The 13,819-nt window shown below is 47.2% G+C and overlaps 2 protein-coding genes across 2 annotated transcripts; both read right to left on the reverse strand.

Moving 5' to 3' along the window:
• Window positions 1-6,959: 6,959 nt before the first annotated feature.
• Window positions 6,960-9,478, reverse strand: K441DRAFT_685468 (meiosis induction protein kinase-like protein; the record flags this gene model as incomplete). Its single annotated transcript, XM_067651888.1, has 3 exons — window positions 6,960-8,456; window positions 8,508-9,257; window positions 9,308-9,478. The coding sequence occupies 3 exons, from the start codon at window positions 9,476-9,478 to the stop codon at window positions 6,960-6,962; spliced, it is 2,418 nt and encodes an 805-aa protein (XP_067507363.1).
• A 1,447-nt stretch (window positions 9,479-10,925) lies between these two features.
• Window positions 10,926-11,881, reverse strand: K441DRAFT_373277 (uncharacterized protein). The gene has a single exon (XM_067641469.1). It carries the CDS (start codon window positions 11,794-11,796, stop codon window positions 11,257-11,259), a length of 540 nt encoding a protein of 179 aa, XP_067507364.1. The 5' UTR covers window positions 11,797-11,881; the 3' UTR covers window positions 10,926-11,256.
• Window positions 11,882-13,819: the final 1,938 nt, after the last annotated feature.

The following is a 13,819-nucleotide window of genomic DNA, read 5'->3' on the forward strand; positions in this document are numbered from 1 at the left end:
GCATTTAAACAGCAACGCGTTAATATTAAAGACCTCCTCCTTACCGCACTTAGTAAAATTAATCTTACCTATAATATCTGGACATCTATAAACGGAATATTACTACTTAGTATAGTGGCTCATTTCATTAACAAAGGTAGAAAGCTTTAATTAGTACTTTTAGGCCTTCTACAACTATAAGGATTATACTCTACTAAGAATATAACAACGGCCCTAGTGTCAGTAATTTAAAAGTATTAATTTAATTATAAGCTTGGCTCCTTAATAACCGACAACGCTAGTAATAATAATAAGCTCTACAACTACCTCTTATAAAGTCTCTTAGTGGCTAAAAAGGAGCGGCTTTGGTGCGTTGGCTATATTATTAACCTTATTATTAAGGCTTTAATATACAGCAAAGGCGTAAGCAAGCTTAAACGCTTAATAATTAGCGCGAGTAACCACATTAAATTTAATCTTATACGGTAGAGAGGCTTTATAGGCAAGCTTTATAATATTATTAAATATATTATGCGATTAATAAGACGCCGTAAGGACTTCGCTAAGAACTAGACTAAGGCCTATATTAAGGACGATCTTTTTAATTAAGCAGAGCTTCTACTTATTAAGGACGGAGGCGTTTAGTGAAATTCGACCTACTTTATGCTCCGCTGTATATTATTTCTTCGCAAAGCAATTAACAAATATCTACTAGCTTAGAGGAAGCCCGCTAATAATAGCTATAACCTATTTTAGGACGCGCTTACTAATAAAGATTAGTAGCAGGCGGAGTAGCTTATTAAGATTCTAAAGCCTTTTATATTAGCTACTAAGCGTATAAAAGGCAACACTAATAGTCCTAGTATTAAAGGCTTATATAGCGCTCTTTAGGAGTTAATCACTAATATAGAGCTCCTCTATTAAATCCTCCAGCGAACTTAGCTAAGCCTTAAGAATAAATGCAACCCCTTTCTTAAATTAGGCGTTAATATAGCTATTAAAAAGATTAATAAATATTTTAATATAATAAAGGCCGAGAGCCCTTACTATTTTACCGCAGTAATCCTTTATCCGTCTTTTAAACGCGCCTACTTTCGCGATAAGTAAAAACGGTGGCCCTAGTAGTGGAAGCACGCCAAGCGGTGTATGAAGACTCTATTTAATGACTATATTAATAAGCAAGTAGATAAGGAAGATAAGGAACTAGTTAAGCTATAACGCAGGAAGGTTCCTTATAAATTTAACAACAATTTAGCTAATAAATACGCACAGTCCTTAGTTGTAGATAAGAGCCTTACTTCCTTAAAGCGCAATTAAAAGCGTATTAAGCTCGCCAGTAAGCTTAACCGCTACTATAACGCAGGCCTTAAGTTTATTAAGATCCATTCCAATAACGGCAATAAGCGGAACGACGTCGTTCCTAATCCTCTTAACTAGTGGCTTAAAGTTAGTCGAATCCTTTATCTAACGCTTACTAAGATTGCTCTTAATCTATTCTCTATACTAGCGATAAGCTCTATATACGAATAAGCCTTTAATTAAGCTAAAAAGATCGTCACTAATAAGCGTAATAGATTATTAGCCGACACGATTAAAGCAGATCAATATTAGAAGTGGTGGTTAATTAAAGGCCTTTTATTAAGCAGTTTAATTAACTATATTAACTCCAATAGAGCTTTAACTACACCCTAGTTAATAAGCTTAAATATTAATCTTACTGGCTATAAGCCAACTATAGAGGCGGAAAAGCCGGCTTAGTAAGGCAGATTTAATAGAGCTTTGTATTTAATTAAATCTAATATAGAAATAGAGCCTCCGGAGCCCTTACCACCGACTATTCTACCTACCTTTAAAGCCTCTGCGAGTGCAGGACGAATTTAGCTATATTTAAATACTGTATTAGGTAAATTAGGGCTAGATTTTAATTAGGCAATGTTCATATTTGTATATAAAGAGGTGCTGCTAAAAATCCGAGATAAAACACCATAAAATCTATATAAATTTCCTAATTGGGATAGCTAGCTGGCAGCTTGACAGTCAGCGTACGTTATCCAACAGTTAGCGGACAGCGAGCGATCCAATTGACGCAGTCAGTCAGCTATTTTTCTCAAACTCGCAGCTAAGCTGACTGTTGGACACACTGCGACAAAATTTAGCGGTATTTCCGTAGGGAAATGTAGTTGTTACTTACAGATGCATTCACATAGTATCTGCCACTATCAATAATCCACGTTGGCATAACAGATAACTGTTCGAGTTGAGACGAGCACATCAGAATGGAGATGCTTTGGATTGCTGTTGAGAAATTGATACTCCCAATAATTATTGCTTTGAAAAATAGTAGGGCTGGATCCTTGAGTGCTACTATTGTTAAGGGGGCCAACAGGAAGTACAGTGTAATCTTGAGCTTCAATGCCAAATGAATTTGCCGCAGATAGTTGTGTTGCGTTCGAGGCATTCGAAGGATTAACTTTCCATTGCGTGAGGTTAGCCACGGTGACGTCGCCTGTCGTGAGGAGCACCTGCGGTATTGATGGACCCACTGGCCAGAAGGGACTCAACGCTGCAACAAGTATTTTGCGCCCCGATGTTGACGAGCAACCAGAGCATGCATATCGCCCATGCTAGACGGGAGCCTTCTCTTTTGGAGTCTCTAAGTCAAGACAGGGAACGGAGTAATGGTAGAGTACGCATTCCTGGCATGGAGCGGACCATTAGCTCGAATATCCCCGCGAGAATTTCGCATCCTACGATTAAATCGAACGTATGCAGGCTTGCAAATCATTCAATTCAATTCAATTGACGCCTCGAGTTGATTGAATTGAAAACTTTGTAAGCAGAGGGCTCAATCGATTGAATTGATTGAATCAATACTGCAACGGCTGCAACTAAATTCAATTGGTGTAGTAGTTAATAACTATCACGAGTCTTGGCATAGTGTTGATGCAGGAGGACCTACCCGGCGACGCCTAGACCGCTTCCTACCGGCGTTCCTTTCGCCCCCGCCCTCAATATAGGCCTATCGCGAGTCTTGGTATAATGTTGAGTTACCTTCCCGCCGCGTATATCCTGTTACTTCCTTCTGCGGGCGCTTTAACCGCCCAGACTGTTGACCAGAAGTGGGCAAGCTTTCTTCAAGTAGTCCATTCAGATTTACAATCCAACCTTGAAGTAATTCTGGTTATGTAAAGGCAGAACTCCCTTTTGGAAAATTCAATTTTGAAAGAGGCCTCTCACAAGAATTGGAAGAGGGTTGATACTGCACGGCCACAAGTGCGGCTCAAATAATCATTTTAAACTTCGCAGTCGGCTTCTGTAGTTGCCGTGACTAGTGGCTCGGCACTGCGGATTTTCTCTCGAAACTTCCACACTCCATGAAAACCTTCAACTTCATTTTCCACATCCATCTCCATCCATCAGAGAGATTCTGCACTCGATACCTACAGCGTTATTTCCTTAGCTATAATCGTATCACTTCCAAGACCTTTGAATTATCTAATACTAAGAAGTGAGTTATCTTTCCCGCCTTCTATACCTCACAGATGATGAACTTTTACCATGAACAATCCAAATCCTATAGCGTCATGAAGGACTTGAAAACACTCAAAGAATTGCCCTGATAAAATCTACCTCTTCATATTTCTAAAGTTCTTGAGATCATGTTTCAATGCTGACAGTCCCCCGTAGAAAAAAAAGGAAGACGGCTCAGCTTCATTAGCTCCCTTGAACTCTCGTAAGGTATGCAGTGTTACACCTTCTTAACCCCCCCGCAGAGTGATGATCATACGACACGGAAAGGCATTCCTCAATCTGAACATACATTGTCGATACCGTCTTAAATAGTTTCAGCCTTGTCTGACCTGCTTCTTACTTCATGTTTAATCATGTTCAGAACGAATACTAAAACAGTATCACTAACGGTGCTGTCTCCTAGGTACATACCACCCGCACTCTACCATTCCCCTATACCACACATCTACATGAAGAACATTTGAACGAACGGGCGGACAGACTGCGTACTCCCTAGTTGGCATTCATCAAAAACGAGGTCGTACAAACCTTCGTGAATGTTGGCTCGGGGAAGTACTTGTTGAGAATTCGTCAGCTGATCTACGATATACTTATATTGCTTCGTTATTGATGCACAAATAGAAATATGTAAATACTTGCTGACGATTTTCCAGGTTTGAAAGGTAATAACACTATTTCCTGGGTATATGAGCAGGCCATCTTCTCCTATGATGATCACTTCTATTCACACTGTGTGACCGGGCTGCCTGTAACGAAGGCGTGTCCGGACATGAGCGTATAACACTGAAAATTCTGATTTAATGAGGTATGGCCCTTCCCCACGTTTACAACCTCTCCGAGTCTAGGCTAACCAAAGGCGCAAAAGCCTGATTGTAGATGGTCGCTTCTATATTTCTATTTTCTTACGCATCCTACACTTCGTGATTCGCAAACATGTACTGACAAATCCCATGGGGGGAGTACAGGTAAATGTAATCGCGCTCTGCTCGCCTTTCGGAAAAACATAACCAGTAAGCTTCCCACTTCTTGCATACCTTAGCTTCCTTCCCCGCATCTGATGAGCAAAATGTATTCGCTGTGTTTTTCCTGAGGTTTTCCTCCGTTGAAGAAGCAAACATCACCTTGGAGAACTGATTCCTGTTACCAACTCACTCTAATTGTTCCGATTTGCATCAGGTACTGTTGCTAATCGGCCTTAGTGATGCTCCAAAACTCCCGAAGTAGCAGTAGAATAGATAGTGCAAAAATCAAAGTTCTCTCGGTTATATTTACACTTTTCCATGCCGGTGACAGCCGAAGGCCAAGGGCTTAAGTTTCAATATTCGTGATGTGCATGTCGGTGTGAGAGGAGAGACGTGGCAAGCTAACGGCGCAGGTAATGAGAAAAATTCCGCATATGTCAGATTTTCGTGCTTAATGTCTCTGATACGATATCAATATCGGGAAAGGCGGTCAGCAGAAGCACGGTGAATTCGTTGGCAAAGTGGGATGGCTGGGAGCTCAGCAACATCGTGTTAGCGGCTCTGTATCCCTTTTAGTCATACGCCCGTAGCATCAGCTAAAGCAGACTTAAGTATGCAATCATGACATATGCATGCTCTAGATGATGTGCATCTCCCGTAGTTGTTGAAATCTCTTCAACGGCGTCTTGGCGAGGTGGTCAGGTAACATCTGAGAGACCGCCTTCTCGACCGGCTGAATTCTGTAACTAACTTCTAGCCAAATGCTCACTATACGCTCGTTTTGTGCGTCAATTTGTTCCCAATAGAATATTTGCATTGCACTATGCGAGCTGTGGGGTCTCTTGTTATGGGTTACATGTTACATCTCTCCACTACGGAATCTTCCACGATTCAGAACATTCAACGGAAGAAACCTCGGGGGACTCTATCGCCTGAGCAACGAGATCTTAGACGGTCTCTGCCCGTAAGACCCGCCAAAGCCTCTATCGTCTCGGCTCGGCTCGTTGCTAAAAAGCCCGTGACCTGAGACTGGAGCGTTGGTGTGGGGACACGGGACGCTCAACGCCTGGCCGCATTGGGGGCGGCGGCTTTCGCAGCGTTCTCTAGCGTCGATCTCAAGGGCCCTTCCTGAACGATGGGTTGACGTCTAGGCCGGGGAACATCCGCAAGAGTGGGCTTCGGCGTGCTTTCCTAATCCAAGGTGTCAAATACGACGACGCTGTGGTTCCAGCTGAGTTGTGATTCGACCTCATTTTATGGGAAAAGGCTAACCGGTGACCACTCAATCCCCTAGTGATTCGTCGATTGGAGAGATATCACAGAAGTCATGCAAAACGAAGGCCTATCAAGAGAACAATTTCAGGCTGCGAAGCCAGATTTCTCGCCTCAAACCTCCCCTAATCAGTCCGCAAGCCTGTCAGCACAGAGCACAAGTCTCTTTGCTACCAAAGCGTTCTCATTCCATAATCAGAACTAAGTCCTTAGGCCACGTACTACGCTAGCTAAGCTGCCTCTCGCAGCACGCAAAAAATAAAGTACATAAAAAAAGAAAAAATAAAGATAGGGCAATCTGAAGAATGGCCATCTCCCTCCGCCCCCCGCTCTAGCGCCAAAGGAAAAAAGTCCGTAGACCCCAATAAGATTATTCCTTAGTAGAAGCCGGATTCCGAAATAAGTTTGAACTTGTACACCGTATCCCCCGTCCTGCGGACACTCTCGCCTAAGTAGCATTAATAGAATTACAGTTTAGTGTCACAAAAGGTTTGGTTCAAACAATAACCCCGCTTCAAGAGATAAATAGAAAAGAGGCCAAGTAATAAAAGGAAACGAAGTCCCTTCTTCAGTACACTCCTGCGGAGTACAGAAGTAAACGAATGTGATTCCGAGTATGTGGGAACAATGAGATAATTTGATGCTGTACAAGCTGGTGCAATCTGGTTGTAGATATCTGCCGTTTGAAATTTGGCCAAATAAAAGGAAACAAGATATTTTGGGTTAGAAGCGCGAGTAAAGCGCTGGTGCCCAGAAGAATTTGAAAAATGGAACAAGCGGTCTAGCAAGGTATCTCTAACAGACAAGTGGCCACTAAAAGGTACGAATATAAGGAAAAGGGCCACTGTGAGAAAGGGGGTATGAAGCAAGAGAATTCCAACCCTATCCGACACCCCGCAAGACTATGCCGCCAGAAGAGTATATAATATATGGGAAAGTGGATATCAAGGAAAATATGTTGTAGCGAAAGGCTTGAATGATCGACTTGGAACGCCCAAAACACCATCCAAATGCGACCTTCATTTTCATTCCCCTTCCCAGCGATGGGACCGTACCTGACGGAGCTCGTGTTGCGTCAACGTGATGATGGTAGAGTCGAGCTGAAGACTTGAAGAGATAAAAATCCGCCAGATTGACCATATTACACTAATTTTATAGTTGAAAGATACGTGAAAGTCGAATGCAACAGTATAAAAGATTCTAATATAATGAGTATCACCGATATCTTGCTTGCGTAGCAAAGATACTCTCTGCAGCCGCCGTAGCCCAGTCATTCTCTTCATACGGTGGGGTAGGCCACTTAGAGGTAATCTCTTCCTTGTTGTTACGAGTTTTGTTAATATCGACGGGCTTGGTAGGTGTCGTATATTCGTTCTGTCCGAAACTGACCCCGTTTCGATTTGCTGATGGTGAAGGAGTGAGGTAAGATGCTGATGGACCCAGGTTACTTGAGGATTGCTGCACTGATGGTCGCACTGTTTGCACAGATGTTGTTGAAGATTTGTACGTATCTGCACCAGACTGAGTATGTCGATCTAATCGTTTTGCGGCTTTGTGCGCGGAAGTTAGAGCCTCGTCAAGTAGTTCCTCTTCCTCGTTTGGAGTTTCATATCGGTTTGAGGGATTGGACTGCTTTTGAAGAGCTCTCCTGGTCCGGCTGGAGATTGGTCCACCGGAAGGACTATTCTCTGAGGACCTAGCCTCCTGGCCATGCGGTAACGAATGATGCCGTTTAAGCACAGGATTGCCTGCGACACGAGATGAAGTCTTTGATGTATTAGCTAATTGTGCCGAAGCATCAAGGCTGTACCTCACATTTTGTAAGGCCTTATCCAAATCGGAATATTCCGACTGAGAAGACGGGTTTGGACCTGAAGCCTGATCTACCACCATTGACTGACGAGTGCTTGACCAAGGTGCACATCCGGCATTAGCTTCGATGTCGTCAGAGTTGGGTGATAGTGGGGGTTGATATCGACCTGATAATCGACGAGCCCGTTTACGCAGATGAGAAAAGAAACTCTCTTTCTGCCCATTGGGAGGTGACGCAAGACCAGATTGGCCGTTTAATGCCCTCTCCGCTTCTTGGCGGTGAATATCTGCATAATGATTGCCGTGAGAGGCGACAGATAATTGACGTCCAATCTTCTTCGCAACCTTTTCATCACCATCGGCGGGGCGAACACTAGCTTGGGCTGTCACTGCGTCCGACAATGGGGAGATTGGCTTGATAGAGGGTAATATGGGGATAGGTGCAGCATTGGACGGTACACCGTTCGTCCACGTGGCTCGCTTGTTCGCACTGGTACGGGCTTTGCTAGAAGAGGTTGTATCTGTATTTGAATGCGCAGGTGAAGGGCGGGGTGATACAGGACGCGCGACAGTGTGCTGTGGGACGGTTGGGGCGCTTTCTCGTGCAACCAAAGATCTTCTGAACCACGAAGATGTCTTCGAAGTCAAGCCTGGCGTTGAATCTGGAGAATCCTTGGATATATGGCCGCTAAGATCAGATTGCTTACGGCCGAGAAGTCGCGAGGCCGAGGATTTCGGACGCAGAGGATCGAATGCGTCGGCGAAATACTCGTGGCCTAGGGCCTGTGATGAAGTTGGCCTGTTCCGCGGGTCCCACATGAGACACCATGTGACAAAATGTGCTAGGCTTGCTGGCCACTGTGGCGCTTGGAGAATTGTGTCCATAGAATGTGGAGCCATCTGTATGTTCGTAAGCGGCATTTCAAAATCCATTGTAGTGGGAAGCATTACCTTTGGGAAAGAAAACCCTAACTTTTGGGCAAGCCTAACACCATCCTTCCATTCACCACCACCAACACGTGCACTATGCTTATTCACCCAACTTCCAGGGCTGCCCATAATTTCACATACTCTCCAGACCTGGTCAACTTCATTTCCACCAGGGAAGAGAGGTTTTAATGTGGCGATTTCAACGGCCATCGCACCGATGGCCCAAATATCGACTGGCGCCGAGTATTCTCCGGCACGAAGCAAAACCTCCGGAGCTCGATACCACCTTGTCGAAACATAAGTTGTGTATGGTAGTTTTGAATGTGTTTCACGTGCTAGACCGAAATCCGCAATTTTAATCGTGTAAACGGGCGGCGTTGATGGCGGTGTCACTAACGCAGAGTACCGTCGGAACGCGCTCCCAGAGTCTGTAGGCGCTGATGTCGACACCAGAATGTTTTCTGGTTTAATATCGCGATGAAAAAACTCGTGTTGATGGATGTGTTCAAGTCCAGAGATGATTTGAAATAGGATGCTCTTAACGCTGTGTGCGTCCAAGTGCTTGTGATCTCTCGCTTTCATCAGCTGGTACAAGTTGCCATCCATATACTCCATAGCAATATGGAGCCTCCGGCTGTACGGATCCAGGAAAATGTCTAGTGCTGGAACAAGATGTGGGTGATTTGGTAGTGACCTAAGGAAGATGACTTCGCGTAGCTCCATACAGTGTGCGAATGATTCAAATGACTTTTTCATCGTTTTAATCGCGACCTTTTACGCGTTAGTATCGTGCTTTCATATTAGTGTAGGATTTTGCATACCAAAGTACCTCTCCGAGCAATGTGAGCGCCTGCGCTTCTGACGCGTGCAAGCGCGACGCTTCCGAAACTGCCATCACCAATATCGTTCAAAATTTCGAACTTATCTTCTAGGCAGACAGCGGAATTAGAATTTTGAGACCAGCCCCGGTGTTGTGTCTCGTATGCGAGCATCTCGACGGGTTACGCTTTGAACTGCACAGAACGGTTATACTCTTCTGAGAATCCTACTGTGTAATCCAAAGAACTGTGAGAAGGAGAGAGTTAGGGTCATGTCAAAGGAGAGACGGAGTGTTCAGCTCACCGACCGAAGGGCCCTCCCGATAGTGCTATAGCAGAGATATTACGATCTTTTAGTGTTCATCTCAGAGTAGATAGGATGATGGGGGGAAGGAAGGCGGTAAATCCAAGAAGGCGTGAGCGCGAGTCGAGCTTGAGTTAACTATTGCTCAATGCGTATCAATGTAGTTCGAGGTTCCAGATAGGAAGCAAGATACTCAGGGTCCAGGTTGATGCAGCAGCGGGAGGGAGAAAGAAAAGACGGAGAACGGCTGGGAAAAAGGCTTGCGGGCTAACGTGCTCCAGGACCACGGTAGGCGGATGGACTTCCGTGGAAAGGATCCGCTCTAATCGATCAAAAGGAACAACGGCGTGACCATAGCTTGAGTGGCTTGATGACCAGGGTAATTGGCTTGGGGACTGTGCGTCCGAGAGACAGAGGATGTGGAGAAAGATGCAGAAAAGGAGGTTGCGGAACGACGTCCCTAGTTTCTTGCTGGGGCCTCGAAAGCGGCCGAGAGGCTTTGGAAAGTTGAATTGAAGCGAGGGAATGATCGCCCGCAGGCTCGGCACCAGTGGAAGTCGGATCTACTGATTATTGGGAAGTTTCTTTGGGACTCGAGCGACGAACAGTGGGCATGAATCGTTTCCGTCAATCTCGGGTGAGTTTGAGCTGGGCTGGACCCACTAGAGCATTTGAGATTAGGGAAGAAACGAGAATGAAGGGTAGCAACGAAGATCTGGCGGCTCGGTCTGGAAATGGTATGCGGAAGGTTGCTGGGTCAGAGGCTGTTGGCCATCCAAGGAGAGGAAGCTGAGGAAAAGTGAAGGCGCGCCGTGCTGCGTTGGCAGAGGAAGCTTGGCCGGCGACAGGACTGATTTGGCGCAAACTGTCAGACACGCAACACGACTGGCTTAGTTAACGAGCGGAGGACGGGAGCGGTGTGGTGGTTGCAGAGTTGTCTTGAGTGGTCGCGATTCGCCCCTAACTATGCGTGAGCGCGATCAATGCGCGAAGTTGGTCGCGGACAGCCCATGGCGGAGAGGGTCGGTTTTTGTGAAAGTGTGATGTGGCGGCGCGCTGGGGGGAGAGGTGACAGGCAGAGGGCACAGGAGAGCCGGTAAGCCAGCACGGTTCAGAAGGGCTAGCACAGCGCAAGTCTTGGGCGAGCAGTACGTCTTTGCACTGGGTGGGACGGGGGGCTGAGGTTGACGATACCGATGACTGCTTTCGAGCAGGGCCTGCGAGCTGGCAGAGAAGGCGCCGGCTGGATCCGCGAGCCTGAGCAGCGCCCGTGTTGCACCACTCCCAGAACGTGCACGGAGGCAGAAAAGATAGTCGCAGCAATTGGTCAGGCCTCCTTTTTTTATTGTTGCATTTTCGAATTTGATCTAGCATTTCGTGCCAGAGAGTGCCTCTAATTTCCTTTTATTTTTATGCACACGCTGTCCCGCTTGTGCCAAATTTATCCCTCTTATGCCTCTTGTCCATCATTATCCCACATCTCGCAGGGTGCGTGTACATATCGTCGCCATCGCCATAGCCACAAAAAGTCCGAAAGTAATATCGCGCGCGCGTTGCTGTGTTTGCCTCGCGTCACGCCCACAGTCCTCAGTCCCCAGTTCCCCCCCCGCCCCCCCCCTCCGCTCCTCCGTTGCGCACCGTCGTTGATCTAGCCATCCCAGTGTCTCCCCTCGCAGCTTTGACGGCAGGCTGGACAGGCGTCTGGCAAGCAACTCGATGGCGGCCACGTTGTCTCAGAGTTGCGGCCCCTTTTCTCCTGTTCGCGACGATGCTCGGTGGCCGGGGCAGGAGATTGTGCTGGCCACTCATCCCTGTCCCGCGCCGAGTGGTGGAATCCTTTAGCCTCGTTCTTTGGCGGTTCCTTGTTTGAGCTGCCGGGTTCCTGACTATCTGCAGCCCTAATTGGAGGACTAGGGCTGGCGGGTGCTGGTTGGCACACCCGCCTCGCTCCCGACGCCGCCCACACGGGGATCGTTTGGGACAGAGTGCTTGTAACGCACGCGGCATCCACCTGGCTTCCAAACATAATAACAGGGTCCGCGCCAGACCAGCGATTCAGCACTGGGTGAACCCCCAGATGGGCAGCTCGAGCACTTTGGTAGGCGAGGGGCGATGCGACAACCCACCATCCGCGCCTGCGATCGTCCTCACCCACCACGCTGAAATCTCGCCATGGTGCGGGTGGCATCAAGCTCCGACGAGGCTGCCCGAGTGTGGCACGCCGGGTTTGGAAGAGTATCCGAGAGAAGGAAACAAGCAACAAGCATCTGCCGGCCGACAGAAGTCGATGCGATGCCCGCACAGCTCTTGCACGGTGGCCCTTTGCCGCAACGCAGGGACGGGGGGCACTATCACGGTAAACCAGGAACAGCTTCCAAGACTCCAAGGTTTAACTGGCGACATTGCTGCGGAGCAGTTGCCCTTTCTCAACTCAGGACCTTCTCGCGACTCGAGCAGAAGCTTGTCGTGGTGTCAGCCCGCTGCAGAGGATTGCATGCAGTAATCATCGAGATGGCCTGCTCATGCATCGACACTGACAGCAGCATCGAATTTCCAGGCGCGTCCCAGCGAAAAGCCCATGACCCTATTATTTGCGTCGATAATTTCCGCCGCCACGGACGAGGGATTCCTACATGGTCTGTAACCCCATCCATACTCATTTCTTGGCCGAAACCACTTTTCTTCGTTTGCACCAATTTCATCAGATGTCATCAAAATAAATGAAGTCCCACCCTACGCTTTTGTCACAAGACGTGCGGGATCGCCGGCCAGCTCACAGGACATTTCTGACTGCAATCCTGCTTCTGGGATCCAGCCTGAGCGTGAGATGATGCAAGTGGGCTGACGGATACACCCGCTACGTAAGACATGCTACCTACCCTTGAAGATTTTGACCCGAGACCGTTTTTTAGATGCTGAACTACGTGAGTCGGACACCAACTCCAATACCCTCTGTAGAGTGCTTTCGTGCGAAAAATTACCATTCACAATATCTCCGAACCGAAACTCCCCTTTCGAAACCCAAGAAGCACCGATATATTTTAACTGCTGCTGTGCTCTATTTCTGCGCATTCTGACTGCAGATCAGCCTCGCGGAATAAGGTATGCCAACAACACCTGAGTCTCCTTGTGTCCCTCCATTCGCAATTAGGAATGGCCGTTGGATTTCGGGCATCAATCCCTAACTCGCGAAAGGCAATTCGCGAACGGCGCAGCCGTGTGAGCCTTGCGCTTTACAGGTCCCGCCAGACGTCTTTCTAAGTTTCGAATTTTCGATTCCAAAGCTCGACCACCTATCACTCATGTCACTTCATTTAACCTCAATCCCACCCATGGCTGTCGGACGGGTGTGGCTCCACGGATCCGCAGCCATTGATCCAAACAGCGCAGGAGCAAATCCTGTCATGGCGGAGTCCGAGCCCAAACTGGAATCCAGCTCCTCTCACCGCACCTAACACCTCGCCAGTTGTTCAACTTTCCAAATCGCGACACTACCTCATTAAAAGATCCGACCAGACCGGCCCCTAATTCTAGCGGTTTGTAACGCTGTTTTCTACAGTAAATCTGCTACCCTTAGTACTAATGAGCTCACTAGGGCCAATAATACCCGGGCTAACCCTGTAGACTAGCGCGGCTGGGGAGCCTGTATAATTTTTGCGTGGCGCAATCTTACTGATATATGTTTTCCGCAGTTCCACATTATTTCCAAGTTCTCAGGTTCCCATTTTTCGTGCCCCTCTTAAACAGCTGTCGAAGAGAGCCTAAGGTGGCAACAATATTCCTGCCGCCTAGTGTCTTTCCGATGGCCTGTCCTTGCACGCGTATGCCAGTGACCAACTAATACGGCCGTTTTTAAGGATTTCATTGAGCTGCTGCTGTATCATCATGGCAGGTGGCCCGAACCAAAGTCAGTCCTTATAGTGGACAATGCTTCGTTCTATCACTCGGCCAAAATCGAGCAATTATGCACCGGGGCCGGAGTAGGAGTAAAGCTACTCTATCTACCGCCTTACTCGCTAGACTTGAATCTCATTAAAGAGTTCTTTGCAGGATTAAAGACGTTCATCAAACGAAACTAGCAACCTTACAGCAACACTCCCCAGTAAGATTTCGGAGCATTGTTGGAGTGGTGTATTAAGACTGTAGGGTCAAGGAAGCCAAGTGCCGAGGGGCATTTTCGGCATGCTGGGCTTTTTATTAAAGAACTGTGA

The sequence above is a fragment of the Cenococcum geophilum genome, assembly GCF_001692895.1.
Source record: "Cenococcum geophilum 1.58 unplaced genomic scaffold K441scaffold_9, whole genome shotgun sequence".
In the NCBI taxonomy this organism is placed as follows: domain Eukaryota; kingdom Fungi; phylum Ascomycota; class Dothideomycetes; order Gloniales; family Gloniaceae; genus Cenococcum; species Cenococcum geophilum.